The 26,830-nt window shown below is 41.4% G+C and overlaps 1 protein-coding gene, 1 non-coding gene and 1 pseudogene across 4 annotated transcripts in view; all 3 read right to left on the bottom strand.

The window, feature by feature from the left end:
* Positions 1 to 11,623: 11,623 nt before the first annotated feature.
* LOC134810503 (protein RCC2-like) lies at positions 11,624 to 15,756 on the bottom strand (annotated as a pseudogene). Its single transcript, XR_010158739.1, has 3 exons — positions 15,636 to 15,756; positions 12,662 to 13,701; positions 11,624 to 12,250 (listed from the first exon to the last, which is right to left on the bottom strand). The product of XR_010158739.1 is annotated as a protein RCC2-like (transcript).
* LOC112209926 (small nucleolar RNA U13) lies at positions 14,770 to 14,873 on the bottom strand. The gene has a single exon (XR_002944912.1). It is a non-coding gene; the product is annotated as a small nucleolar RNA U13 (small nucleolar RNA).
* Positions 15,757 to 17,669: 1,913 nt separating the features above from the next.
* Positions 17,670 to 26,830, bottom strand: part of AKR1D1 (aldo-keto reductase family 1 member D1) — a 52,968-nt gene continuing 43,807 nt past the window's right edge. For both annotated transcript variants that reach the window (XM_016958217.4, XM_063815640.1), the window contains 2 exons: positions 22,146 to 22,228; positions 17,670 to 19,350 (listed from right to left, as the gene is read on the bottom strand). In XM_016958217.4, the coding sequence (XP_016813706.1) occupies positions 19,308 to 19,350; positions 22,146 to 22,228 (126 nt within the window). In that variant the 3' untranslated portion in view covers positions 17,670 to 19,307. The remainder of the gene's footprint in view (positions 19,351 to 22,145; positions 22,229 to 26,830) is intronic.

The raw sequence follows: 26,830 nt of genomic DNA, 5'->3' as shown, positions 1-26,830 counted from the left end.
GCACCACTGCACTCCAGCCTGGGCGAAAGAGCGAAACTCCATCTCAAAAAAAAAAAAAAAAAAAAGGAAAAAGAAAAAAGAAAAAAAAGCCTAAGACCTGATGGCTTCACTGCTGAATTCTACCAACATTTAAGGAAGCATGAGTACTAGTACTTCTCAAACTCCTCAAAAAATTAAAGAGGAAGAAACACTTTCCAACTGAATTTGTGAGGCCAATATTATCCTGACATGAAAGCCAGACAAGAACACTCCAAAAAAAAAAAAAAAAAAAAATTACAGCCCAATATTCCTGAGGAACGTAGACGCAAAAATCTTCAACAGTAGACTCGCAAACCAAATTCAATTGCATATTAAAAAGATCACTCACCATGATCAACTTGGATTTATGCCTGGGATGCAAAGATGGCTCAACATATGCAAATCAATAAATGTTATACATTGTATTAACAAAGTGAAGGACAAAAATCATCTCAATAGATGCATAAAAAGCATTTGACAAAATTCAGCATCCTTTAATGATTAAAACTCTGAACAAATTAGGTATAAAAGGAATGTTCCTTAGCACAATAAAGGCCATATATTACCAGCCCACAGCTAACATCATACGCAATGGTGAAAAGATGAAAATCTTTTATCTAAGATTGGGAACAAGACAAGGATGTCCACTATTAAGAGATGGGAAACACCAAATGTTTTTCCTAATCCCACATACCCCTCAGCACAACACTTCTAATGCAAAATGTGTAGGGGCTCTTCACCAGACTTCCAAGCTATTCTCCAGCAGACACCAACTGGGTGTCCTACAACTTAACTCAATTCTGATACCATCTACCTAGAGATAGAGTCAGATCCCACAGGTTAAGGACTCAGCCCCTTGAGACTGCCCCCATTTCAGATGTCAATGGTAAGCCTCAGGTTGTGACCTGTGCTTCTGACCGGTCAGCTCTAAATTGGGGTTCTCAAGACCCCCTCCTTGGGTTCTATTAATTTGCTAGAGTGGCTCACAAAACTCAGGGAAATACTTTACTTACATCTACCTATTTATTACAAAGGATATTTTAAAGAATACAAATGAACAGCCAGATGAAGAGATACATAGGGTGGAGTCTGGAAGGGTCCTGAGCATAGGAGCTTTCATCCCTATGGAGTTGGGGTACACTACCCTTCCAGTATGTAAATGTGTTCACCAACCAGAAAGCTCTCCAAAACCTGTCTCTTTAGGTTTTTGTTGTTGTTGTTATTGTTGTTGTTGTTTTTAGACAGAGTTCCTTCTCTGTTGCCCAGGCTGGAGTGCTGCAGTGTGATCTCAGCTCACTGCAACCTCTGCCTCTTGGGTACAAGCAATTCTGCTGCCTCAGCCTCCCAAGTAGCTGGGACTACAGGCATGCACCACTATGCCTGGCTAATTTTGTATTTTTAGTAGAGATGGGGTTTCACCATGTTGGCCAGGCTGGTCTTAAACTCCTGACCTTAGGTGATCTGCCTGCCTCAGCCTCCCAAAGTGCTGGGATTACAGGCATGAACCACTGCACCCAGCCATCTTTAGGTTTTTAATGGAGACTTCATTAGGTAGGTATGATTGGCCTTTGATGACCAAATCAGCCTTCAACCCCTCTCCCCTCCCTAGAGGTGGGGGGTGTGGCTGAAAGTTTCAACCCTCCAATCACATGGTTGGCACCCCTGGCAACTATCCTGTGGTTATCTAGGAGTACTCAGTGATCAGCCATCTCGTTAGCATACAAAAGTACATATCACTTTGCAGATTTCAAGGATTTTAGCAGCTTTGTGCCTGGAACCAGGGACAGAGACCAAGTATATATATTTTATTATATCACAATATTACACTCACTCTCACCACTTTTTTTTTCAACATAGTACTGAAGTCCTAGCCAAAGGAATTGGGCAACATAAAGAAATAAAAGTCATCCAAATCAGAAAAGAAGTCAAAATGTCTCTGTTTGCTGATTACAAGATTTTATATATAGAACAACCTAAAGATTCTACCCAAAAGTGTTAGAATTAATAAATGAATTCAGTTAAGTTTTAGGATACAGCATCTACATATAAAAATCACTTGTGTTTCTATACTTTGGCAATAAACTATCTGAACAAGAAATTTTTTAAAAAGTCACATTTATAATAGCATCAATGGGAATAAAATAATTAGAAATAAATTTAACCAAAAAGGTGAAATATCTGTATACTGAAAACTATGAAACATAATGAATTAATGAATAAAATTGAAGAAGACACAAATAAATAGAAAGATATTTCATGTTTATGGATCAGAAGAATCAATATTGGAAACTTGTCTATATTACTGAAAGTGATCTATAGATTTAATGCAATTCCTATGAAAATGCCAATGTCATTTTTCATGGAAATAGAAAAAAAATCATAACATTTATATGGCACCTCAAGAGACCCTGAATAGATAAAGCAATCTTGATCAAGAAGAACAAAGCTGGAGGCTTTGTGTTCTGATTTCAAATTTCATTACAAAGTGATAGTAACTAAAGCAATATGATACAAGCATAAAAACAAACACACATAAACCAATGGGATGTAACGGGAAACCAATAAATAAACCAATACATATATGATCAAGTAATCTTCAATAAAGTTGCCAAGAATATACAATGCAGAGAGAATAGTCTCTTCAGTGAATGATGTTGGGAAAATTGGATATCCACATTCAAAAAGAAACAAAAAAATGAAATTGGATTCTTTTCTTACACCATGCACAAAAATCAACTCAAACTTGATTAAAGATTTAAATGCAAGATCTGAAACCATAAAATTCCTAAAAGAAAATATAGGGGAAAAGCTCTATGACAGAGGTCTTGTCAATGACACCAAAAGCACAAGCAACAAAAGCAAAAATAAGCAGGCAGGATTATATCAAAGTAAAAAGTTTCTGCAAAGCAAAGGAAACAATCAGCAAAATGAAAAGTCAGCCCACAGAATGAGAGAGAATATGCACAAACCATAGATCCTATAAGGAGTTTATATCCAAAATATATAAGGAACTCTTACAACTCAGTAGTAGAAAAACAACCTGATTTTAAAATGAGCAAAGAACCTGAACAGATATTTTTCCAAGGAAGACATACAAATACTCAACAGAAAAAGGCAATAAATGGCAATTATCAAAACCATGAAAGATATCAAGTATTGGCAAGAATGTGGAGAAACTGGAACTCTTGTACACTATTGGTGGGAATGTGAGATGGTGCAGCCACTATGGGAAACAGTATAAAGGGTGCTCAAAAAATTAAAAATAAAACTACCACATGATGCAGCAATCCCACTTTTGGGTATATCCAAAAGAACCGAAATCAGGATCTTGAAAAAGGTGGATATCTGGACTCCCATGTTCATTGCAGCAGCATTTTTCATAATAGCCAAGATACAGAAACAATCTAAATGTCTGTCAGTGGGTGAATGGACAAGGAAATTATACATATATATGTATAATACACACATACTTCATTAGGTAGGTATGATTGGTCTTTGATGACCAAATCAACCTTTAACCCCTCTCCGCTTCCTAGAGGTGGGGGTGGGGCTGAAAGTTTTAACCCTCCAATCACATAGTTGGCAGCCCTGGCAACTATCCTGTGGTTATTTAGAGTACTCAGTGATCAGCCATCTCATTAGCATACAAAAAGACATATCACTTTGTAGATTCCAAGGATTTTAGCAGCTGTGTGCCAGGAACCAGGGACAGAGACCAAATATATATTTATACTTGATATATATATCAAGTATACATACACACACTTATTATAACAAACTATGATTCAGCCTGAACAAAGAAAGAAATCCTACCTTTGCAACAAAATGGATGAATCTGGAGGAGATTTTGCTAATTAAATGTCACATATAAGAAGATGAATACTTACATGTGGAATCTAAAATAGCTGAACCCATAGAAACAAAGAATAGAAGGGTAGTAACAGGGTTGAGGTAGGGGAGAAATGAGGAGATGTTGGTCAAAGGATACAACCTTGCAGTTAGAAGATGAATAAGTTCTGGAGACCTAATGTATGGCATGGTGACTATGGTCAATAATACTATATTGTATACTTGAAATTTGCTCAGATAGAGCTTGAGTATTCTCAACACACACACACACACACAAAAGAAAAATCAAAGGAAAAGGTATGTGAGATAATGGATACGTTAATTAGCTTAATTGTGCAAATCATTTCACAATGTATAGGTATATCAAAATATCACATTGTATACCTTGAACATATACAATTTTTATATGTCAGTTATACCTGAAGAAAGCTAAAAATATAGGAAAAAAAGCCACCTATGGATTCTAAGCCACACATGAATAATGCTAGGCAGAGATTTCTGAAACAGAGAAAATCTCCAGTAAGAACAACTGAAGAAAAAAAAGAAAATATTTAAAAAATTATTTGAGATATAGCCAAGTTTAGTGATGAAATCAAGGTTAGATTAACCAAAAGATTACATAACTATACCTAGGGGATTGTATGTCCATAGTTTCCAGTCTTAGTTTATTATTTATAAACATGGTAATTACAAATTTTGGTCTAAATCTTTAGTAAATAAGTTTTTAGACAAAAGGCAACAAAGAAACAAAACATCCCAACAAAGTCTCAGATTCTTCTTCTTCTTTTGTGTAGGTGAGATCTCACAATGTTGTGCTGGTCTTGAACTCCTGGCCTCAAGTGGTTCTCCTGCCTCGGCCTCCCAAAGTGTTGGGATTACAGGCATGAACATCATGTCTGTCCCTTTTCTTCTGATATATATTATAAAAATAAAACAAAAATACATTACTTGTATAAAAGCATGACTAAGCTCAAATTATTTTTGCATAAAAAAGTCTACAAATAACAGAATCTAGCCCTCATGTCGTTTTCCAATAATCTTCAGGATATACCACTTTGCAATCACTGGGAACTAAACAAAGCTGAAGTTTCTTTGCTAAGAAAGTTAGTAAATGCCACAAATAAGAGAAGTCATAATATCCTGGTTTCTCTGGAAGGAGGACATGAATTGAGAAGCAGGTGAGAACCTCCTGGAGTGCTGGAAATATTTTATCTCTTGATCTGGGTGTCAGTGACATGGGTATTGGTACGGTTTGGATCTGTGTCCCCCCGCAAATCTCATGTCTAATTGTAATCCCCAATGTTAAAAGGGAGACCTGGTAGGAGGTAATTGGATCATGAAGGGATGGATCCTTCATGAATGGCTTGGTACCACCCCTGTGGTGCTGTTCTAGTGATAGAGTTCTCATGAAATCTTGTTTAAAAGTATGTAGCACTTCTCTCCTGCCCTCTCTTGTTCCTGCTCTGACTGTATAAGATGAGCCTGTTTCTCCTTTGTGTTTTGCCATGATTGTAAGTCTCCTGAGGCCTCCCTAGAAGCTGAGCAGATAGCCTGCATCATGTTTCCTGTACAGCCTCTGGAACCATGAGCCAATTAAACCTCTTTTCTTTATAAATTACCAGTCTCAGGTATTTCTTTATAACAGTGCAGGAATGAACTAATACAAAAATTGGTACTGAAGAGTGGAGCATTGCTATAAAGATACCTGAAAATGTGGAAGTGACTTTGGAACTGGGTAATGGGCAGAGGTTGGAAGAGTGTGGAGGGCTCAGAAGAAGACAGGAAGATGAGGAAAAATTTGGCACTTCCTAGAGACTTGTTGACCTTGAGACTTGTGACCAAAAGGCTGATAGTGATATGAACAATGAAGTCCAGGCTGAGGAGGTCTCATATGGAACTGAAGAATGTATTGGGAACTGGGGTAATGGTCACTTTTGCTATGCTTTAGCAAAAAGTCTGGCTGCATTGTGCCCCTGCTCTAGGGATCTGTGGAACTTTGAACTTGAGAGTGATGATTTAGGGTATCTGGTGGAAGAAATTTCTAAGCAGCAAAGTATTCAAGATGTGGTTTGGCTGCTTCTCACCACTTACGCTTATATGCATGAGCAAAGAAATGATCTGAAACTGGAACTTATATTTAAAACACAAGCACAGCATAAAAGTTTGGAAAACCTGCAGACTGGCCATGTGGCAGAAAAGAAAAACCCATTTTTCAGGGGAAGAATTCAAGCAGGCTGCAGAAGTTTGCATAAGTAAAGAGAAGCCAAGTACTAACAGCCAAGACAATGGGCAAGAGGTCTTGAAGGCATTTCAGAGACTTTGGCAGCCCCTTCCATCACAGGCCCAGAGGCATAGCAGGACTGAATGGTTTTGTGGGCCAGGCCCCGGGCCCCACTACCCTGTACAACCTTGGGACACTGCTCTCTCCATCCCAGTCACTCCAGCTCCAGCCGTGGATCAAAGGGGACCAGGAACAGCTTGGGCCTCTGCTTCAGAGGGTGCAATCTGTAAGCCTTGGTGACTTCCATGTGGTGTTAAGCCTTCAGGTGCACAGAATATAAGAGTTGAGTCTTGGGAGCTTCTGCCTAGACTTCAGAAGATGTATAGAAAAGCCTTGATGTCCAGACAGAAGCCCATTGCAGAGGCATAGCCCTCATGGAGAACGTCTACTAGGGCAGTGCAGAGGAGAAATGTGGGGTTGGAGCCCCCACAGAGTCCCCACTGGGGCATTGCCTAGTGGAGCTGTGAGAAGAAGGCCACCATTCTCCAGACCTCTGAATAGTAGAGCTAGTAACAGCTCGCACCCTGAGCCTGGAAAAGCTTCAGGCACTCAATGCCAGCCCTTGAGAGCAGCTGAAAGGGATGAACTCTGCAAAGCCACAGGGGTGGAGCTGCACAAGGCTTTGGGGGACCCCTTCCACCAGTGTGTCTTGGATGTGACACATGGAGTCAAAGGAGATTATTTTGGGGCTTTAAGATTTAATGACTGCCCTGCTGGGTTTTGGACTTACATGGGCCTGTGGTCCCTTTATTTTGGCCAATTTCTCCCTTATGGAACAGGAGTATTTACCCAATGCCTATATTGGGAGTGACTAACTTGTTTTTTATTTTACAGGCTTGTAGGTGGAAGGGACTTGCTTTGTCTCGGATGAGACTGTGGACTTTTGAGTTAATGCTGGAATGAGTTAAGACTTTGAGGGACTGTTGGGAGGGCATGATTGTATTTTGAAATGTGAGAAGGACATGAGATTTGGGAGGGGCCAGGGGCAGAATGATATGGTTTGGATCTGTGTTCCACCCAAATCTCATGTCAAATTGTAATCCCCAGTGTTGGAGGTGGGGCGTGGTGGGAGGTGATTGGGGCATGGGGGTGGATCCTTCATGAATGGTTTAGCATCATTCCCTTGGTGCTATTCTCTTGATAAGAGTTCTAATGAAATCTGGTTGTTTAGAAGTGTGTGGCACCTCCCCAACCCCCACTGCACTCCCTTGCTCCTGCTTGGGCTGTGTAAGATGAGCCTGCTTCTCCTTCACCTCCCACCATGATTGCAAGTTTCCTGAAGCCTCCCCAGAAGCTGAGCAGATGGCCAGCATCATTCTTCCTGTACAGCCTGTGGAACTGTGAGCCAATGAAACCTCTTTTCTTTATAAATTACCCCATCTCAGGTATTTCTTTATAGCAATGCAAGAATGGAATAATACAGGTGTGTATATATGTAAAAAATATCACTGAGCTGTACATTTCAGATTAGTGTACTTTATGTACTTTACTGTGAGTGTGTGTATTTATATATACTCATATATATGTATAACAACATAAATTACAAATAGTTTAATATGAAGGCAAAATTCTTTATCAAGGGATGTGAATTCAGTAGTGCTCAGTGTGCACAGTCATCTATTTTCTGTGGGCATCAGGGTGATTCATACAGTTTTCAATATACTTTGTTACCACAAATTTGTAGAGTAGGTAAGGGCCTATCATGACATTAAAGGTATTATTGTATTCCTGCCACAACTCATTAAAGTATCACACTTTGTATTTTCTCTAAGATACATTAAGAAAAATTATCTAAAATTTGAAAGTGGATGAAAAAAAATGTGTCGACTTTCAGTGTTGTTGTGGGGATTGTCTAGCAGGCTTCCTCAAGGACTGATTTCCCCCAGGGGAAACTTTGTAACTTTTTTTGATTTGCTGTTAATTATTTGTGGTATAAGGTTCCTAAGACCACCCTCAGGTTCAATAATTTGCTGGAAGGAACCACAGAACTCAGAAAAGCTGTTCTACTCATAGTTATGGTTTATTATAGAAAAAGAATTTAGATTTATTATCCAAGGTAAAAGGACAATATGGCAGAGTCCAAGAGAGAGACCAGGCACAAATTTCTACTTGTTCTCTCTCAGTGGAGTTGTATGGATAGTGCTTAACTTTTCCAGCAGTGATGTGTGACAACACATAAGTAGTATTGTCAACCAGGGAAACTTATCTAAACTTTGAGATCCAGCGTTTATTGTTTTTTTTTTTTTTTTGAGACGGAGTCTCGCTCTGTCACCCAGGCTGGAAGCAGTGGCGCGATCTCGGCTCACTGCAAGCTCTGCCTCCCGGGTTCATACCATTCTCCTGCCTCAGCCTCCCGAGTAGCTGGGACCACCAGCACCCGCCACCATGCCTGGCTAATTTTTTGTATTTTTAGTAGAGACAGCGTTTCACCATGTTAGCCCGGATGGTCTCGATCTCCTGACCTCGTGATTCGCCTGCCTTGGCCTCCCAAAGTGCTGGGATTACAGGTGTGAGCCACCACGCCCGGCCCTAGATCCAGGGTTTTTATTGGGGGTCAGTCATATAGGCTTGGAGTGCCCACATAGCTGACCTTAGTTACTCAGTCTCCAGCCCTTTGGAGTCAAACTGACATCATGTAGCCACCTGCCTCCCCACCCCCCTTCATAAATCACATTGTTAGCATAAACTGTCTAGTGTGGCCCAAAGCCCCAGATAAGCAAAGACATTTTTCTCAGGAATGACATTCCAAGGGCTTAGAGGTTATCTCCCAATAAGTGGTTAATGGCCAGACCTTTCTTTGGAAGGTGCAGGGTTTGGATTTCCCAGATCAGCTGAGTGAATTGTTTAAAAGGGTAATTTACAATTTTGTAAGAGTAGTTGTTAACTAATAGAAACCTGGTAGTGATGAAAATGATTCTTGTCCAATAACAATGCAAATGGATCTTTTATTGTAGAGATATAAATTATTAAATCTGGTAGAAGAGATAAAAGTTATATAGTTGTATTGCCTTTCAGAAGGCTAAACTGGTTTGGAGCTAAATGAGCTATTTGATCCAAGCATCCTTTCTTTCAGCTGCTGAAACGTTTTACTTTCTCCAATTCTCTTACCATTTTTCTGTCTCCATCATTAATGAGATAATTAAATCACTGGTATGTACTCATTTTGTATTTACATAAGAATCATATTTTTGATTTTTTTTTTTTTTTTTTTTGAGATGGAGCTTCATGCTTGTTGCCCAGGTTAGAGTGCAATGGCGCAATCTCGGCTCACCACAACCTCTGCCTCCAAGGTTCAAGTAAATCTTCTGCCTCAGCCTTCCTGAGTAGCTGGGATTATAGGCATGCGCCTCCACGCCTGGATAATTTTGTATTTTTAGTAGAAACGGGGTTTCTCCATGTTGGTCAGGCTGGTCTCGAACTCCCAACCTCAGGTGATCTGCCTGCCTTGGCCTCCCAAAGTGCTGAGATTACAGGCGTGAGCCACCATGCCCGGCCTGATTTGTAAAAAATTATACTTTGACAGTTTCTTCTCATTTACACCCTCTGATAGGCAGCAACCTTCTTAATCTTCAGTGCTGATGGAGATTTCTACTATATCATTTTTTTGGGAATCTGAAGTGAGGGAAGCAGGAAGCTAAAACCTAGTACTCCAAAACTCCTGTCAACCTAAAATAATCAAAAGGTTCAGAATCTAATTTAAAGAGAGTTTATTCAAGCTCAAAGAGTGAGGATGGACCACCCAGAAACACCAACTCCAAAGGAATGGAGTCAGCATTTTGAAGTAGGGAAGTTAAGATTTCATTTATTTAGACAGAGACAGAGATTTTAGTGGGATTACAACACTATTTACACAAGGTTGGTGCATAGTTACAGCAATTTGATTGGTTATAGGCAGTGTTTCCTTTTGGGAAGGGGACATTTAACACTTTTCACAGAGGGTGTAATAGTCATGCGTTTTTTGTCATCTGGTCTAAGCAAAGTGAGGCAGCAAAGGGGAAGTGAATCTATGACCAGGGCCATTAATGAAGAAGGCAGGAGGCATTTATCTATGGTGTAGTTGAATTCTCTCTAGTCATTGTGCAGAACAAGAAAAATAAGAAAGTGAGTTAATCTATCTGAGAACAGAAGTTGTAACCATGTGTGACTCAGATCATAGTCACATGTCACTCAGGGCTTAATGTGTTCTTGGGGGGTTCCAATAGCTTTTAAATTTTATTTATCTCCACGCCCTGAAAGTCCCTGTTGCAGACATCTCTTATTTTGCCTGCTTCTTGGGGCAACCTATTCCTGGTGATTGAGGCAGGATTGTAGTTCCTTATGATTCCTTTCTCCTTAGTGCTGCTCTTGTTCCACTCGCTCCTACCCTCTTGCCTTTCCTTCCCCCTCCCGCTGTCTCTCTCATTCCTCTCTTGCTTCTTCTCTGCACAGGGATGAGTTTATGTCTCAGGCCCTTCCATTCAGTCTGCCCCAGGCCGTCACCCTTGGTTCCAGCATGATGCATGTTGGCCAATCAGAGTTCTTCCCAGGATTACTTCCTTGACAGAGCTATTACCAAAGACTCACTCTCTTCTGGGTTCCTAATCTGAGTGAAGGAGAGTGTTGCTGAGAGCTATCATGCCTGCTGTCTGGAGACAGCTAGTCCAACGGGGTGAAAACAGTCACAAGTTGTAAACACACTGCTTGAGCCCTAGTTCTAGCTGCTTACAGCCACTTTACCCCTGCACTTCTTTGTTTCCAGTTCTGTGACAAAGTGAATTCACTATTTCTGCTTAAACTAGTCTGAATTGCATTTCTGTTACTAGGAACTAATAACATCCTGATGGAAAAATCGCTATGTGGAAGTGGGGCATAACAAGTGAATACTCCTGAAAGTTAGAATCGACTGAGTTAATTTGGGTGAAGCATAATGGGAAACACAGTCCTCACTGGGAGTCTGGATATCTTTTCCACTATTTTATAACAACTCATATTTTTTCCAAATATGAGCAAATATTTTAATTAAACCTGAAGAGAAAAAAACAGACTTTTAAAAGTATGCAGAAAAGGATAATTAACATTGGATCCCTTGTAAAAATGGAACCTCAGGGAGTCTAACAAAAATGCACCTTTGGCTAACTTTTGCTTTTTAAAATTCCTTGTTTGACTTCACCTCCCAGTGCACAGGAAATGACAGCTTCTGGGAGACGCGTGGAGTTGCAGGAGTCCCCAGGAGCATCAAAGGGTTCAGGGGTTGTATTCTAGCAGTTTCTTTCTTTTCTTTTTTTCTTTTTTTTGAGTTGGAGTTTCACTCTTGTTGCCCAAACTGGAGTGCAATGGCGTGATCTCGGCTCACTGCAACCTCCACCTCCTGGGTTCAAGCGATTCTCCTGCCTCGGCCTCCCGATTAGCTGGGATTACAGGCATGTGCCACCACGCCCAGCTATTTGTTTGTATTTTTAGTAGAAACAGGGTTTCACCATGTTAGCCAGGCTGGTCTCGAACTCCTGACCTCAGATGATCCGCCTGCCTCGGCCTCCCAAAGTGTTGGGATTACAAGTGAGCCACCGCACCCGGCTCTAGCAGTTTCTTGATCTTCTCTTTCCTGGTCTCACTTTCATCTCGCGTTATCACCAAGGAGTGCGAGTAGCCTATGGAGACCTGCTTTGAAAAGATGCCATTCAGAGTCTTCACCTCTTGGGCTGCAGTGGAAGACTTGGGCTCATGGTCCCTGTATCCCAGTTACCTAAAGGTTGGTTATGGCCCTCAGCTGATGGTGCTCTCATTGGCGGCCACAGTGTTGCTGCTCTTCCCACAAGCCAGGCTCTGGATTCTGTAGCCGCAGAGGTCCTGCACTGCTTTCAGGTACATGGAAGATTCATGGGAGATATTGGGCTCCCCCAGAAAAAGAGACTACCAACTTCACAGACAGCAAAGGACCAGGTGTAACCAACATGGATCTGGGATGCCCCACACCCAAGGAAGTCAGACTCCAACCTCACCAAGCGGGGACCATCTCATCCTTCTGCTCCGAGTGGCCCAGCCAACCATAGCCACCAAAGCCCCAGGAGAAGACTCATTTCTTGGAGTCCAGAATCAATGTGTGGTTAGCATCACAGGCCACGTCTTACACAACTGTTACTGGCTGGTGGGTTCTTGACCCTTAGTAAATAGAAATAGATCAAGAATCTGAGATGGGCTTGAGCAAGGCAGTTTATTGGAGCTCTCAGCTTGAGCAGAAGGGGAGGTAGCAACAGGAAGAGACCTGCAGCTAGCTTCCTGACAGCAGGTTAGTTTGGGGTTTCATTTGCTTTGGAGCTCCTCCATGTGACATCATTGCATGTTTGGGGTGGTTTGGCAGTTGCACCTATGCAGTCTCTGGACATGCTTCTTCATGTGATGCATGTCTCATTAACATCTTAAATCTCCACCCAGGGGTGTGATTTTTACTACTGAAATGAAGCAAAGGCCAGGTTAGGACAGGCTAGGACATTACTGGGCAAGTGCATTGGGGAGCATCTTTTGCAAAGTGCCCACTGTTAGCCAAGATGCTTGTGCTCAGAGTACTCTGTCTCAGATTTGATTGGTCTATTTTTGTGAAAGGAAACGTTTGTGGTTGTGTGGCTGCAAGGTTGAATGTAGCTTCAGTCAGCACAACATGTAAGGGAAATGGGGAGGGGTCCCTGCCTTGCTCTGGGGGTCTCACAGCCACCTTTGGTACAGGCAGAATCTACCCATCTTTCATTCTCAGTGAAGGTGGGCCACTCATCGTGGCACCGGCACCAGCTCACAGCCTTAACTATTCACTGTGCCTGGGTCCCAGCTGACCACATTGAGGGCACACGAAGGAACAGAGGTCTCCTTTGTCGCCCATTATACGGAATTCATTTCCACTGGCCATTCTAGTAATTGGCTGCCCGTTGTCCATGATTTGTGCGGTGCTGGGGATGCTCCTGCGTGGTGGCTGAGGCTCAACTGCCCCATCTTGTTCTCCCCGAAGGCAAACGCAGAACCCGTTTCCGTCAAGGCCAAGGTGAGGTTCCGCCCACAGGCTGCCTACATACTCACTTCCCGGCAGAGACCCGCAGTGAGTCTGGGGGCTTCCATTCTCTTGGTGTGGCCAGGTCCCAGCTGCCCCTTCTTATTTTGACCCCAGCTCCGCAGCTTCCATTGTGTGGTGATGAGGATACTGTGCGCAGCGCGCAAACCCGAGACCGCTGTCCGCGCCAGGACCCCGCCAGGCACCCACATCTATGGGGCCCCCACAAATTCTGACCGAGATTGAGGTAAGCAGCTTGCTGTTTAGGCACTTCTTTTCCACCCATCGAGTCCTAGTTGGTTGACCCCGAAATCAAAAGCTGCCCCCTTGCACTTCGACCCTTGAAGTCTGATGCGCTCCTTGGTGTGCTCAGGCTCCGCGACGACCGCGGCCCCACCGCTCACCTTGTTCACATATGCAGCCAGCCACGCTATGCCCCTGCCTCCGCCAGGGCCCCATGGAGCTGCCACAGCGCTCGGCCTCTTGGGCTTTCTGCCCGCACGCTGGGACCTCCACGCTTCCCGGGCCGCCTGGGGCCCTTGTGGTTACCGAAGCCCGGTTCTTCCCAGGGTACTGCCCAGTCTTCATCCTGGGCTTGTCTCTGCTGGTTGGAGTTATGAGAAACCAGACAGAAAAAGGAAGAGAAGTAACTGTTAAAAAAAAGACGGATAGAAGGGCTTCCCCCTACACCCCTGTCCCTTCCTCTCCTCCCCAGCAACCCCCAGCACTCCCCACCAGACCAAGGCTCCAGCCCATTCACCAGATTCACTTGAAGTGTAACTTATATTTTGGAACTTGGACCATGTGTCTGCCAAGGCTCAGGCTTTGGTGCTGGGTTAGAAGATTGTGCTGGATGCTTCCTGTGGCCTTCGGTGAAGTCCTTCATAAAGGAATCAAATTTTGGTTCAAGCCTGGAGTGCAGAAGGCAACGAGGGAAGAGAATGTGGCCTTATTAAGAAAGTCTGATCTGCTTTGAGCTGAATCAGGCAAGCACGTGCTGTGCAAAAGGAGAATTTTGCCCCAAGCTAGGCAGTTAGTACATCTAGGGAGGGCAGCCGGAGCTCAAGCCGAGATTCTGAAGAATCCAAATGGGAAGCCAGGGGGATATAGCTCCTGCCAGAGGAGATATGACCCAACAGAAAAAGCCTTTTACCAAAATGCCCTTTAGATGAGAGAGTAAGCCTATTAGTTGGGCATCACCCTCTCATCCTGTTTCTCATGAATGGGAGGCAGAGACTAGGGTGGAAGAAGCTAAAGTGAGAATTTGGGGATTTCATATGTAGAGACAGAAACATTAAGGCTACTATTTGGATTCAGGGAGGATTCTGATTCAAGAAGAAGACATTGAAGTTAGCAGAAGCCTGAAATTTTGAGAGTTCTGAGAAATATCAAGTCTTAGAAATATGAGTTTGTTTATCTTTGTTAATCCCTATGACTGTGGCCTCAGAATGCACACACCTCAAAGTGTTGAAGGCTGAAGACGGGATCATTGCCTGTGCCCCTCTAATGGCCTCTCCTGGTGCTGTGTCGTTACTGTGGACGGAATGACAGTGCCTGAAGGAGGCCCTCTTGGAGAACTGTCAGGGATAAGAAACATTTTTTTTGATGTCTTGTGGGTAATGTGCTGATGTTATAACAAGGTTTAAGGGTGGCACATCTCACACATGCACATGAACACTCAGTCATCACGCTCATGAACTACAAAAAGATCAAGAAACATTCCTTTTTTTTTTTTTTTTTGAGTGGAGTTTCACTGTGTTGCCCAGGCTGGAGTGCAGTGGCACAATCTCGGCTCGCTGCAACCTCCGCTTCCCAGGTTCAAGTGATTCCCCTGCCTCAGCCTTCCAAGTAGCGGGGATTACAGGGATAAGCCACCATGCCCATCTTATTATTATTATTATTTTTTTGTACTTAGCAGAGACAGGGTTTCCCCATGTTGGTCAGGCTTGTCTCGAACTCCTGACCTCATATGATCCACCAGCTTCGGCCTCCCAGAGTGCTGGGATTAAAGGCGTGAGCCATTGCACCCAGCAAAGAAACAGTCTTATCAAGAAACACTGCAGTTCCAGAAACATTCTGTGCACTGGGGCAGGATGTCCTTGCCGCTCCAGCCCGGTATGTTTCTGTGGACCAGTGAGCATGGCATGCCGTGGGTCTCCTCTCCTTTTTCAGGCAGGTTGCATCACTATTGACGGATCTTTCTACATAGCTGATCAGAGGCCATTGATAAGAAAAATTGATTTGGGTTAACAAACATCTCTTTGGGGTTGCGTAAGTCCCCAAAAGATCAAGATTATTGGTTGTCAATACTTGGGCTCAGCAAAGCATTGATTTGGCAAGGCCATTTTTACAGCCAATGTTAATTGGAGAGACAGGAAATCTTTACTGAGGGATGGTGTTTTCTTTTGTAAAACTGCTATAACTAAGTACCACAAACTGGGTGGCTTAAAGAACAGAACTGTAGTGATTCACAGTCCTGAAGGCTAGACGTCTGAGATAGAGGTGTTGGCAATGTTGATTCCCTCTGAGGGCTGAGGTGAAACTGTTCCATGCCTTTTGCCGGTTTCTTGTAGTTGTTGGCAATCTTTGTCATTTCTTACCTTGTAGAAGCATCTCCCTGATCTCTATTTTCGTCTTCACATGACATGCACCCTGTGTGTTGTCTGTGTCCAAATTTCCCTTTTTTATGAGGACACAGTCTCATTGGTTTAGGGTTCACGTTACTCCACCCTACCCCAGTATGATCTCATCTTAATTAATTACATATGCAGTGACCCTATTTTATTTATTTTTAAGAGATGAGGTCTTGCTTTGTCACCCAATCTAGAGTGCAGTGACATGATCATAGCTCACTTCAGCCTCAAACTCCTAGGCTCACACAGTCCTCCTGCCTCAGCCACCCAAATAGCTGGGTGCTATGTGTGTGCACAACCAGCCATGTGTACACAACCATATCCAGCTAATTTTAAAATTTTTGTAGAGATAAGGTCTCACTCTGTTGACCAGGGTGGTCTCGAACTCCTGGCCTCAAGTGATCCTTCCACCTTAGCCTCTCAAATAGCTGAGATAACAGGCAAGAGCCACCACACCTGGCCCTATTTTTATATAAGATCACATTCTGAGGTACTGGGGTCTGGGCTTTAACATATGAATTTTGAGAGGACACAGTTCAACCCATAACAGATGGGAAGCCTGAGAGGGGTGACAGTGGAGGGAGAAGGAACATGCAGAAGCTTCCATCAGACTGTTGTTCTTTCCTGACCTTCCTACTTTCTGTCTCCAGATCTTTTTCCTCCATCTCTGTTATGACTAAGAGAGGATTTCGCTCCCCCAATTTTTAGAAATACCTTTTCGCTGACAAATGATGGGACTCTTTTCCAATGTCTGTCTTTTAAAAATGCTTTGATAGGTGTTGTTTCCATTCTCACCTCTACACTAATACCCTCAAAGTATTTTTAAGGACTTTCACAACAGGGACCAGGACTCAAGTTTCTGCTCTTTCATAATGGTACCCCCTTTTTCTTCTTCCTTCCTCCCTCCATCCCTCCTTCCGTCCTTCCCTCCCTCCCTCCCTCCCTCCCTCCCTCCCTTCCTCCCTTCCTTCCTTCCTTCCCTCCCTCCTTCCTTCCTTCCTTCTTTCTTTCCCTCCTTCTTTTTCTTTTTTTTTGCGACGGAATCTTGCTCTGTCGCCCAGGCTGGAGTGTAGTGGCACGATCTCGGCTCACTGCAATCTCCGCCTCCTGAGTTCACACCATTCTCCTGCCTCAGCCTCCCGAGTGGCTGGGACTACAGGCGCCCGCTACCATGCCCGGCTAATTTTTTGTATTTTTAGTAGAGACAGGGTTTCACCATGTTAGCCAGGATGGCCTCGATCTCCTGACCTCTTGATCCGCCCGCCTCCGCCTCTCAAAGTGCTGGGATTACAGGCGTGAGCCACCGCGTCTGGCTCCCTCCTTCTTTTTCTTTCGCCTCCCTCCCTCCCTTCCTTCCTTCCTTTTCTTTCCCCTCCCTCCCTTCCTTTCTTTTTTTTTCCCCTCCCTTCCTTCCTTTTTCCCCTTCCTTCCTTCCTTCTTTCCTTTTTTTTGAGACAGAATCTCACTCTGTCACCCAGGCTCGAGTGCAGTGGCACAATCTTGGCTCACTGCAACCTCTGCCTCCCCAACCCAAGTGATCCTCCCATAGCAGCCTCCTGAGTAGCTGGGACTACAGGTGTGTGCCACCATTCCTGGCTAATTTTTGTGTATATATATATATATATATATATATATTTGGTAGAGATGGGGTTTTGCCATGTTGTTCCAGGCTGGTCTTGAACTTCTGGGTTCATGCCATCCACCTGCCTTGGCCTCTCAAATTGCTGGTATTATAGGCATGAGCCACCACATCCCCTTTTCTTTCCTCTCTTCCCAGTGCTAAATGTACAGCAGGATTAAATCAAAGGCCTTTTAACTGGCTTCAGATGATTCTTCCCCTGCCCCAACCTTAGAAACAGAATGGAGATTCATGTGATGCAACAAATCATTATACTTTATTATTTCTTGTGAACAAAATATTTTCCAGAGGTCAGTGTTATAAGTAATAATATTGGAATCAGTGAAAACAATCAGTATAGACCAAATTTTTTAAAATGATAATTTCTCAAAAATATATGTCTTGAGGTCATTGAACATTATCTATAAGCAACTGATCTTGGGAAAACATAATTTTTGAAGAACTCTCTCATCCTATGACAGTATGACAGTGACCTAATGTGAATGAATAAAATATATTTCTTTTTTTTTTTTTTTTGAGACGGAGTCTCACTCTTTCGCCCAGGCCGGACTGCAGTGGCGCTATCTCGGCTCACTGCAAGCTCTGCCTCCTGGGTTCATGCCGTTCTCCTGCCTCAGCCTCCTGAGTAGCTGGGATTACAGGCGTCCGCCACCGCACCGGGCTAATTTTTTGTATTTTTAGTAGAGACGGGGTTTCACCGTGTTAGCCAAGATGGTCTCGATCTCCTGACCTCCTGATCCGCCCGCCTTGGCCTCTCAAAGTGCTGGGATTACAGGCGTGAGCCACCACGCCCGGCCAATAAAATATATTTCTGTAGTTGAATTGAAAATAGATATATCTCTATTGCTGAATTCTAATAATCTTATTCACTCTTTAAATTGTACATACAGGAAAATTACCAGAGTTCTTTTGAACTTGCTTTCTCAAAATTCATATAAAATTCTCAAAATTCATATAAGCTATCCAAGTAACACTATTAAAGTCTTAAGTACAATAATCTTATAAAGCACCTTGTTTCAATATATCTCCCAAGTTAAGAAGAAAAGCCAATATATGGCTTCTCTTTTACTATTTTACGAGGCAGGGTTTTATTTGTATATGTTGGTTGTTTCAAGCCTTTTCACGTAATAGTGGTTCTATAATCAATGTAGGCAAGATTGACAGTAAGATGTGTAAGTATGGATCAGCAGCCATGTTGAGACTCAGGCCCTTTAAGGATGCAAGAGAGATCCAGTTAAGTTTTCATTCCTCAGGTTGGATAAAAACTAAACAAACATACATTGGAGGGAAACAAACACCAACATTATGATGGCTTTGTTGACCACTGTGGTGTTTAGCTCTATTTTAAGACTTTTCTACATGTAGCCCTCTCAACTCAAGGTGCAGCAAATCACTTCCTTGTTAATAATGCGTGTGTGGATCTTATCTTGGCTGTGTCTGTTTTATAACCAATGGTCCAAAGCCTCAAGGCCACTGCCAGCACACTGCCACATGCACTTCGTTGTCCTGTTAACCCTTAAAGAACTCAGATTACCAACGCTACTACCCAGATTCATAAATTACTTGTTGTCATATGTTGCCTTTGATGTCTTTTCCGAAGTGTAATTTTTTTCTGTCTGGAATCTAGAAGATACTGATCTGAAAAAATTAGTTGATAATTTCCTAAGAGTTATTTCAACAGATTTTAATATTTTTACTTCAATGTGACTGAGTCAAAGTCATTTACACTACACAAATATGAAACATGTTTCCATCATTATTTCTTCTCAGGATGGTAAAACCCTCTCTCTTCATTTTCACATCTAGGGGACTACCCATTGCACTGTCTTGGCACTCATGGGAGTGAAAAATCTGTTCAGGAACTCCCTGCAGTCAGTATTCATCATGAAATGGGTATTCAGGATGATCGCGCCACCTGCCAAAACAATTCCCCCGCAGAAAAAAGTTCACTCAAAAATTGCACAGCTGTATGTTTCCATAGCATCCTTTGAGAATTTCACTGACCACTACCCCTCTCTCCTATTCATTCCTCTGCTGTTTCTTACCTACTCTCCTCTTCTGTTTTCCCTCAAGCCAGCACCTTTTCCTGAAGCTCTGGACAGCCTCCTGAATATGAGTGTGTTGAGGGAAGGTTGGTGGCCACCTTATCAACATGTGCACATGCCTCTTCCCTACTCCTTCCCCCTTTCTGTTCCCTTGACGCTGGCTGCCTCCTCCAATCCACTACATGGGCATTTCTCTTCAAAACTCTTATTACCAGTGTCACCCTCTGCTGATCAGCATTTTTTTCTTCTTTTTTTTTACAGATGGAATCTCACTCTGTCACTCAGGTTGGAGTGTAGTGGCATGATCATAGCTCACTGCAGCCTCAAACTCCTGGGCTCCCAAGCAAGCCTCCTGCCTCAGCCTCCCAAGTAGCAGGGATTATAGGTATGTGCCACCACGTGGGTTGCCCAAGCTGAACTCCTGGGCTGAAGCAGTCACCCTGTCTCGGCCTCCCAAAGTGCTGGGACTATAGGTGTGAGCCACCACACCCAGTCTCATTAGCATTTTTACTTGCCCCTCTCACTAGACCTCCTGCATGTTGAGAGTTTGAGATCTAGAAAGGTGATGAGTAGCAAAATAAGTTTGCTGGATGATTATGACGATGATGATGGCAGTGAATTTAGCTCTTAAATAACAATGATGAAATGGTCTGTAAAATGTCTGGAATGTGTGTGTTCCTGATTTAGTTTTCTGCATGTACTGTAAATTAAAATGGAAAATATTAAGATTTTCAAATGTTAAAAATCAACTTGATAAAAGCTGACAAAAATCATGGTCCAATATCTCTAAATGATACAGTATTTGTGATTAATGGGGCCTAATTCTTGTTCCACCTTGCTGATTTTTCTAGTTATTTCCTGGTAAGAGTTATTTTTTTTCCCCTAAGTTGCTAGAATTGCTTTTAAATATGTCAAATGTCAAACTGAATAATGTCACCAACTGTCTGTAAAACAATTAGTACATTGGTGGATTGATTATACTGTTTTTGTTTGTTTGTTTTTTGTTTTGTTTTGAGACAGGGCCTTGCTCTGTCTACCAGGCTGGAGCGTAGCCTTAGCTCACTCAAAGTCTTGGGTCCAAGTGATCCTCCCACCTCAGCGTCCTAAGTAGCTAGTACTACAGGTGCATGCCACCACGATGGCTTATTTTTAAATTTTTTGTAGAGATGGGGTCTTGCTATGTGGTCCAGGCTGGTGTTGAACTCCTAGCATCAAGTGATTCTCCTATCTTAGCCTCCCAGAGTGCTGGAATTACAGATGTGAGACACTGCACCTGGTTTCTCTTCTTAACTTATTGATATATTATTGATTCAATAGAAGTCATTTATCTTCAAGAACTATTAATTAACCTATAACTGTTAGTTCTAGGAAAGTGTTATTTATGTGTTTATGTTTACTGTTTTGTTCTTGAGGCTGGGTGGTCGTGCCTTTTGATGTCAAACAATTTTCCCCCTGAAAAATTTCCATTAGGAAGTTGTTTTATTAATTCAGAAATTCAATATTAATCCAGTCACTGTACTTTCTGACCCATGAAAAACAGTGGGATCAATAAAGTAAGTGTCCAAACTATATGAATCATCTTAGCATTTTCTGAATGCTCACTTAAAGATTCAAGACGAAGATGATTATTCAGGTGATTTGAAGAACTGGAAACATTAATAGAGAATGATTAAGAAGAAAAAAATGCATGTGTGTGTATATGAGTATATATATGTATATGTGTGTGTATATCTATACACACATATATAGCAAATATATTCTTTTTTTTTTTTTTTTTGAGATGGAGTTTTGCTCTTGTTGCCCAGGCTGGAGTGCAATGGCGTGATCTCGGCTCACTGCAACCTCTGCCTCCTGGGTTCAAGCAATTCTCCTGCCTCAGCCTCCTGAGTAGCTGGGATTACAGGCAAGTGCCACCACACCCAGCTAATTTTTGTATTTTTAGTAGAGACAGGGTTTCTCCATGTTGGCCAGGCTGATCTCTAACTCCCGACCTAAGGTGATCCACCCACCTTAGCCTCCCAAAGTATTGGCGTGAGCCACCATGCCTGGCCAAAACTATATTCTTTTTTAAAGGGCCTGTAATATTTAGAGAATAAAGAGCTACTTCAGTTGGTTAGCTGAACTTGACATTTTGAAGGAGTATATGGAATTTTGCTTGTAGGAAGTCAGCTAATAGGTAGAGCTAGAAACTAAAATCTTAAGTATTTATCTAAAAGTCTAAGTTCTTGGTTTCAATCTAGTGCTCTTTCTACAACATCATCATGCCTCTCCCTTAGAAATTTTTTTTTATAACTTTGCTCTAATTTGTGCATCACTTTCATTTTTAGGAATAAATAAATAAGTTGTTTCAACATTTGTGCTGCTGTTGTTTTAGCATATGTACATGATGAATTAATTCTCCTCAGGTTCCTTAGCCTGCATGCCTTCACCGAAGTCACAGAATGTCACAGATGCCAGGACTCTTCTTTTCAGTGAGAGTGTAGGGTTGTGGAAGGCCCTGTAGTGGATGTATTTCCCTCAGGCATGTTAACATTCAGAATATGCGGCCCACCATGCTTTGCCCTGGTGCTATGGACATAGGTCAGGGTTCATATGAGCCTTGTTGCTTGACACATGACCATTCAATACCACTGGTCAATACCCATTAATGATCCCCAGAACTTACATGAGCAATTCTACAAAGCGGACATTTTTATTCAAGGCTTCAATGTCCTTCATTTCTTCTTCAGTGAGAGAAAAGTCAAAGATCTGAAAAAACGGAAATAATAGAACATTTTTGAAGGTCAAGCTTGGGATCCGAAAGTGGGGCCACCGGTGGGAGCCTTCCAAAGATGTATGAATATCTCTGCAAATGTCTAAGAGGAGTCAGGCTGGTGTTGGGGGGCTACCCACTGAGGTGTAGCTGGATACTCTGTTCTGCTCTTTGTTTTTGAGACGGTCTTTCTGGGGACATCTTACAAGAAATTCCAAATGCTCTGAAACCACAAATGTTAATGAAATCCCCTAAAATTTCAAATGTGAAGAATTCTTATTTCTGTATGAAATGCTGGTCTTTTGATTCTGAACTACTGTCTTACACTTAAAAAATTCTGAGTCTCTAAATATGATTTTTTTTTTTTTTTTGAGACAGGGTCTTACTCTGTCACCCAGGCTGGAGTGCTGTGGTATCATCTTGGCTCACTGCAACCTCCACCTCCTGGGTTCAAGCTAGTCTCATGCCTCAGTTTCCCAAGTAGCTGGGACTACAGACATGTTTTGCCATGCCTGGCTAATTTTTCAATTTTTGTAGAGATGGGGTTTCACCATGCTGCCCAGGCTGGTCTCAAACTCCTGAACTCAAGCGATCCTCCCACCTCAGCCTCCCAAAGTGCTGCAATTACAGGCATGAGCCTCACCATGCCTGGCCTAAATTTGCTTTTTTAAAAAACTTTTAATTTGCTTTGTTTTTAACTTTTAATTTGCTATGTTGAAATCCTTTCTCTCATTTTTTATGTCTCCTCTACCTTTTTATTCTAATTACATTTCCATTGTTTTATTTTTCTTAGATTTTATACTTTATTTATATTCTGGTTTTATGATTGTCCCTTATTAACATTTATATATATTTTTTCACTTCCTTTTATTTTTAACATTTGGATTATCTGTATATAACCTATCTTCTCTTTATTATTTTATCTTTCTATCCTTTAACTTTTAATATATTTAATGATTAATAGATTTTAATTATATAAGTAGTACATAAATATACGCTCTTTGCAAAGAAATGAAACACTGTAGAAGTACATAGACCCATATGGAATAAATAATGAAAATCTTGTCACTCATCACCCCATTCTTATTTCCCTTCCCAGATATTCCTCCCAAATACTACACACATTAAGAGGAAAATGCAGTAATTGGACCATATCTTTATGATTCTACAACTTTCCTTTATTCACATAATATCTTAGTGACCCCAGTGATAGTTCTATCACAATATGCAACCTGACTTTATTCATTTAGCCATGGTATTCATTGTGTAGATGGAACACGATTTACTTAATTATCCCTCTGTGGATTCTTTCCAAGTACTCTTTTCAGGGAACCATTTTCTTTTATGATTTATTATCCAATTATTGGCGTTTATGAGATTACATAAGGAATCAAAAATGTGCACAATATAAAAATGAATGAATCGCCTATAAAATGAATCCTTACTCAGACTTCTTTTTTGCTAAACACTAGTCCTCTCCTTTAAGTCTTGGAGGATCAGCCTCTTATCCAGTAAATATATGGAATAATCTAATGGCAAAGTGAGGTTGCAAATCTTGCAAAGATGCAGGATTTTATGAAATCAAAGAAAGTGATCTTGGAGATTTGTTCTAATTATAGGTATGATCTTTTTCAAAGAAGAATCCTGCACAGTTAAAAATCTACTTTGATAGATATGTCAAAAGAGTGTGACTTGAAAAAAAAATTAAAGAATTAAAAATCTCCTTCAGATAAAGCCCTCCAAAATTTTTGTGATAATTATTCTCTTTATGAACATTCTGCAAAACTTTTGTGAAATAGAGGATGTCATGTTGTGGTATGTAATTTTGTCAAGCATATTTAAAAAAAATCAACACTGATTCACTGTTTCTTCTGAGTTAATAAACTTGCAATTGTAACCTACATTTTGTTGAGAATAGAAGTGAACTTACTTTCATAAACTTTGGTTTCAATCTTAATATAAGCTTTCAAATTCACCCTCTCTACATTATTTCTGTGTCATGTTTTTTCTTGTCATATGTGGATTAATTTTCAGTGGTCTTTTTTTTCTCCCATGGCACAAATTATCCTAAGTGAATGAGGATCTCATATTACAAAACTGAGCTCCTGATAGTTCTTCTCAAACTGCTTCTCCTACAGTTTTCCCTTTCAGTAAATGTTTGAAGAAGGAGATATTGTTAATTGTATCAGATGTGGTTGAAAGACCAAGTGGGACAAGGACTGAGAATTACTGGATCTAGCAATGTGGAGGTCACTGGTAACTTTGACAAGAGCTGTTCCAGTGGGATGGTCAGGGTAAAAGTTTGGTTTGAATGGCTTCAAGAGATAGTGGGGGAAGGGAATGGGAAGCAGCGAGAACTTCTCTTTCCAGATGTTTGAAACAGAAGCGAGAAGTGGATAATACTTGGAGAGGAAAGTGAGTCTAGGTTGGATTTTATTTTTTAAGATAGGAGGTTACTACATATGTGAATGTTGGTGGGAGTTACACAGTAGAGAGGAACAATTGCTAGTGTAGGAAAGAGAGGGGGATGTTTGAAATTGAGGCTATGGAGGATTTATTAGGAAGTTGTTATTGCAATTTCCAAGGGATAGGCATGGGAATTAGTGGCTGAAATATATAGGACAAGATTCTTATGGGAGAGGAAGTCAAAGAGCTGTCAGGTAAGGGCGGAGAATGACTGGTGTGGATGTTGAATTCACTAAGAATTATGAGAGGAAGAGTGTTGGAGAAAGTGAAAGTGAGCCCAGAGATAACATCTTCAAAGAATGGAGGCCAGTGGATGATGGCAACAAAGCTGGACCACACCTGGTATAATTTCTTTTTTTTTTAATTTTAACTTTTAAAATATCCTGGCTCCGTATTAGCTTTCTTCATGTTTACCTTTAATTTTATCTAGTTTTTAAACTCATGGTTTTTTGTTTATTTGTTTTGAGACAAAGTTTCACTCTTGTCATCCAGGCTGGAGTGCTATGGTACGATCTCAGCTCACTGCAACCTCCGCATCCCTAGTTCAAGTGATTCTCCTGCCTCAGCCTCCTGAGTAGCTGGGATTACAGGCGCCCATGACCATGCCTGGCTAATTTTTGTATTTTTAGTAGAGATGGGGTTTTGCCATGTTGGCCAAGATGGTCTCGAACTCCAGACCTCAGGTGATCCACCTGCTTCAGCCTCCCAAGGTGCTGGGATTAGAGGAGTGAGCCACCGCACCCAGCCTAAACTGATGGTTTAACTTAACTTTTTTTTATTTTAAAGCAATGGGATCTCGCTTTGTTGCCCAGGCTGCTCTCAAACTCCTGGTCTCAAGCAATCTTCCTGCCTCGGCCTCCCAAAGTGCTGGGATTACAGGTGTGAACCACTGTGCCCAGTCTTAACTTTTTACTACATAATTTTTGTTTTCTTTTGCTCTTCTTTTTTCATCAAAATATATATTTTTCCCTTTATTCTTTATGCTTTATTGATCTTTGCCATTCTTTTAAAATATTTCTAACAGTTTATTTTACCTTCATTCTAAGACAGCATAATTTTTTATTTTGTTGCTCCTTGCTTTCATACCCAGCAAAATTCATGGTTATTGGGTGAGTCTATTCCCTAAAGAGTGAGAATTGGCTGTGATTTTCATTCTTATTTTCCTTCTAAATCTGTATCCGTTTTCTATTTTCTTGGAATATGTGACCTCTGAGTTCCATTCTTTTATTATCAAGGCTATGGAAACATATGGAATATATCATAATTAGTTACAATGAAAATTTCAAGGAGAGTGGCATTTTCTCTGGTACAAAATTGCGATTTGCTAGATGCTATAAAGTCCAAATGCTTTCCATCGCAAAGGTCACTTGTAACACTCTTATAATTTTTGAACAGCAAAATTTTCAGTCCTCAAAAAGTCCATAAAAATGTGTTTTAATCTTCAATGAACCTACACATTAGTCATGCAGTTGATCCCTTTCTAAGATTGTGGAAAAGAGTGTCAACCACTTTTTATGATGAGGCATTTTGGCAAATGTTATTGTCAGGAGTTGATGTAACTAGCATCTTTTCGCCTTTTCTCTTTTTATGAACTTTCCTTCCCCCTTCTAGTGGAGCTGTCTGTTAACTTCTTCAGCACAGGAATAGGAATATAGCCCTGGGGGCGAATCAGGGTATCCTACTCAGTGGCCACAGTGGGTAATATGAGGGTGACCTTCAGGAGCTAATCAGGGATTGATAGAGACCCTGATAGAAGACTTTGTTTCTGATCATCTTCACTCTTCACTGAGTATGAGTAATTGATTATCCTGGAGCTGTTAGGAATTGTCTGTGCCACCATGTGGGTGGAGAGAAAGGAGGGGGAGAGAGAGAGAGAGAGAGGACTAAATCTCTTTATAAATCATTTGAGTACCTGTGTCTAGCCATTTCTGATCTACTCATGGACTTTCCAGTTATGCAAGCCAATAAATTATCTTTTATTTTTTGCTAAAGTTTGAGTTGCATTCTATCATGTAGCAAACAAGCTCTGAAGATGTAATTGTCTAATATTGTGGATATCTTCCTATGTCAATACTTGTATTTTTTAAATGGCTATATGATATTTCAGTGTACAAATATGTCATAGCTTGTTT

This window comes from Pan troglodytes, chromosome 6 (genome assembly GCF_028858775.2).
Source record: "Pan troglodytes isolate AG18354 chromosome 6, NHGRI_mPanTro3-v2.0_pri, whole genome shotgun sequence".
In the NCBI taxonomy this organism is placed as follows: domain Eukaryota; kingdom Metazoa; phylum Chordata; class Mammalia; order Primates; family Hominidae; genus Pan; species Pan troglodytes.
Note: the sequence above shows the minus strand (reverse complement) of the source record. Positions and strands in the feature narration are given on the sequence as shown.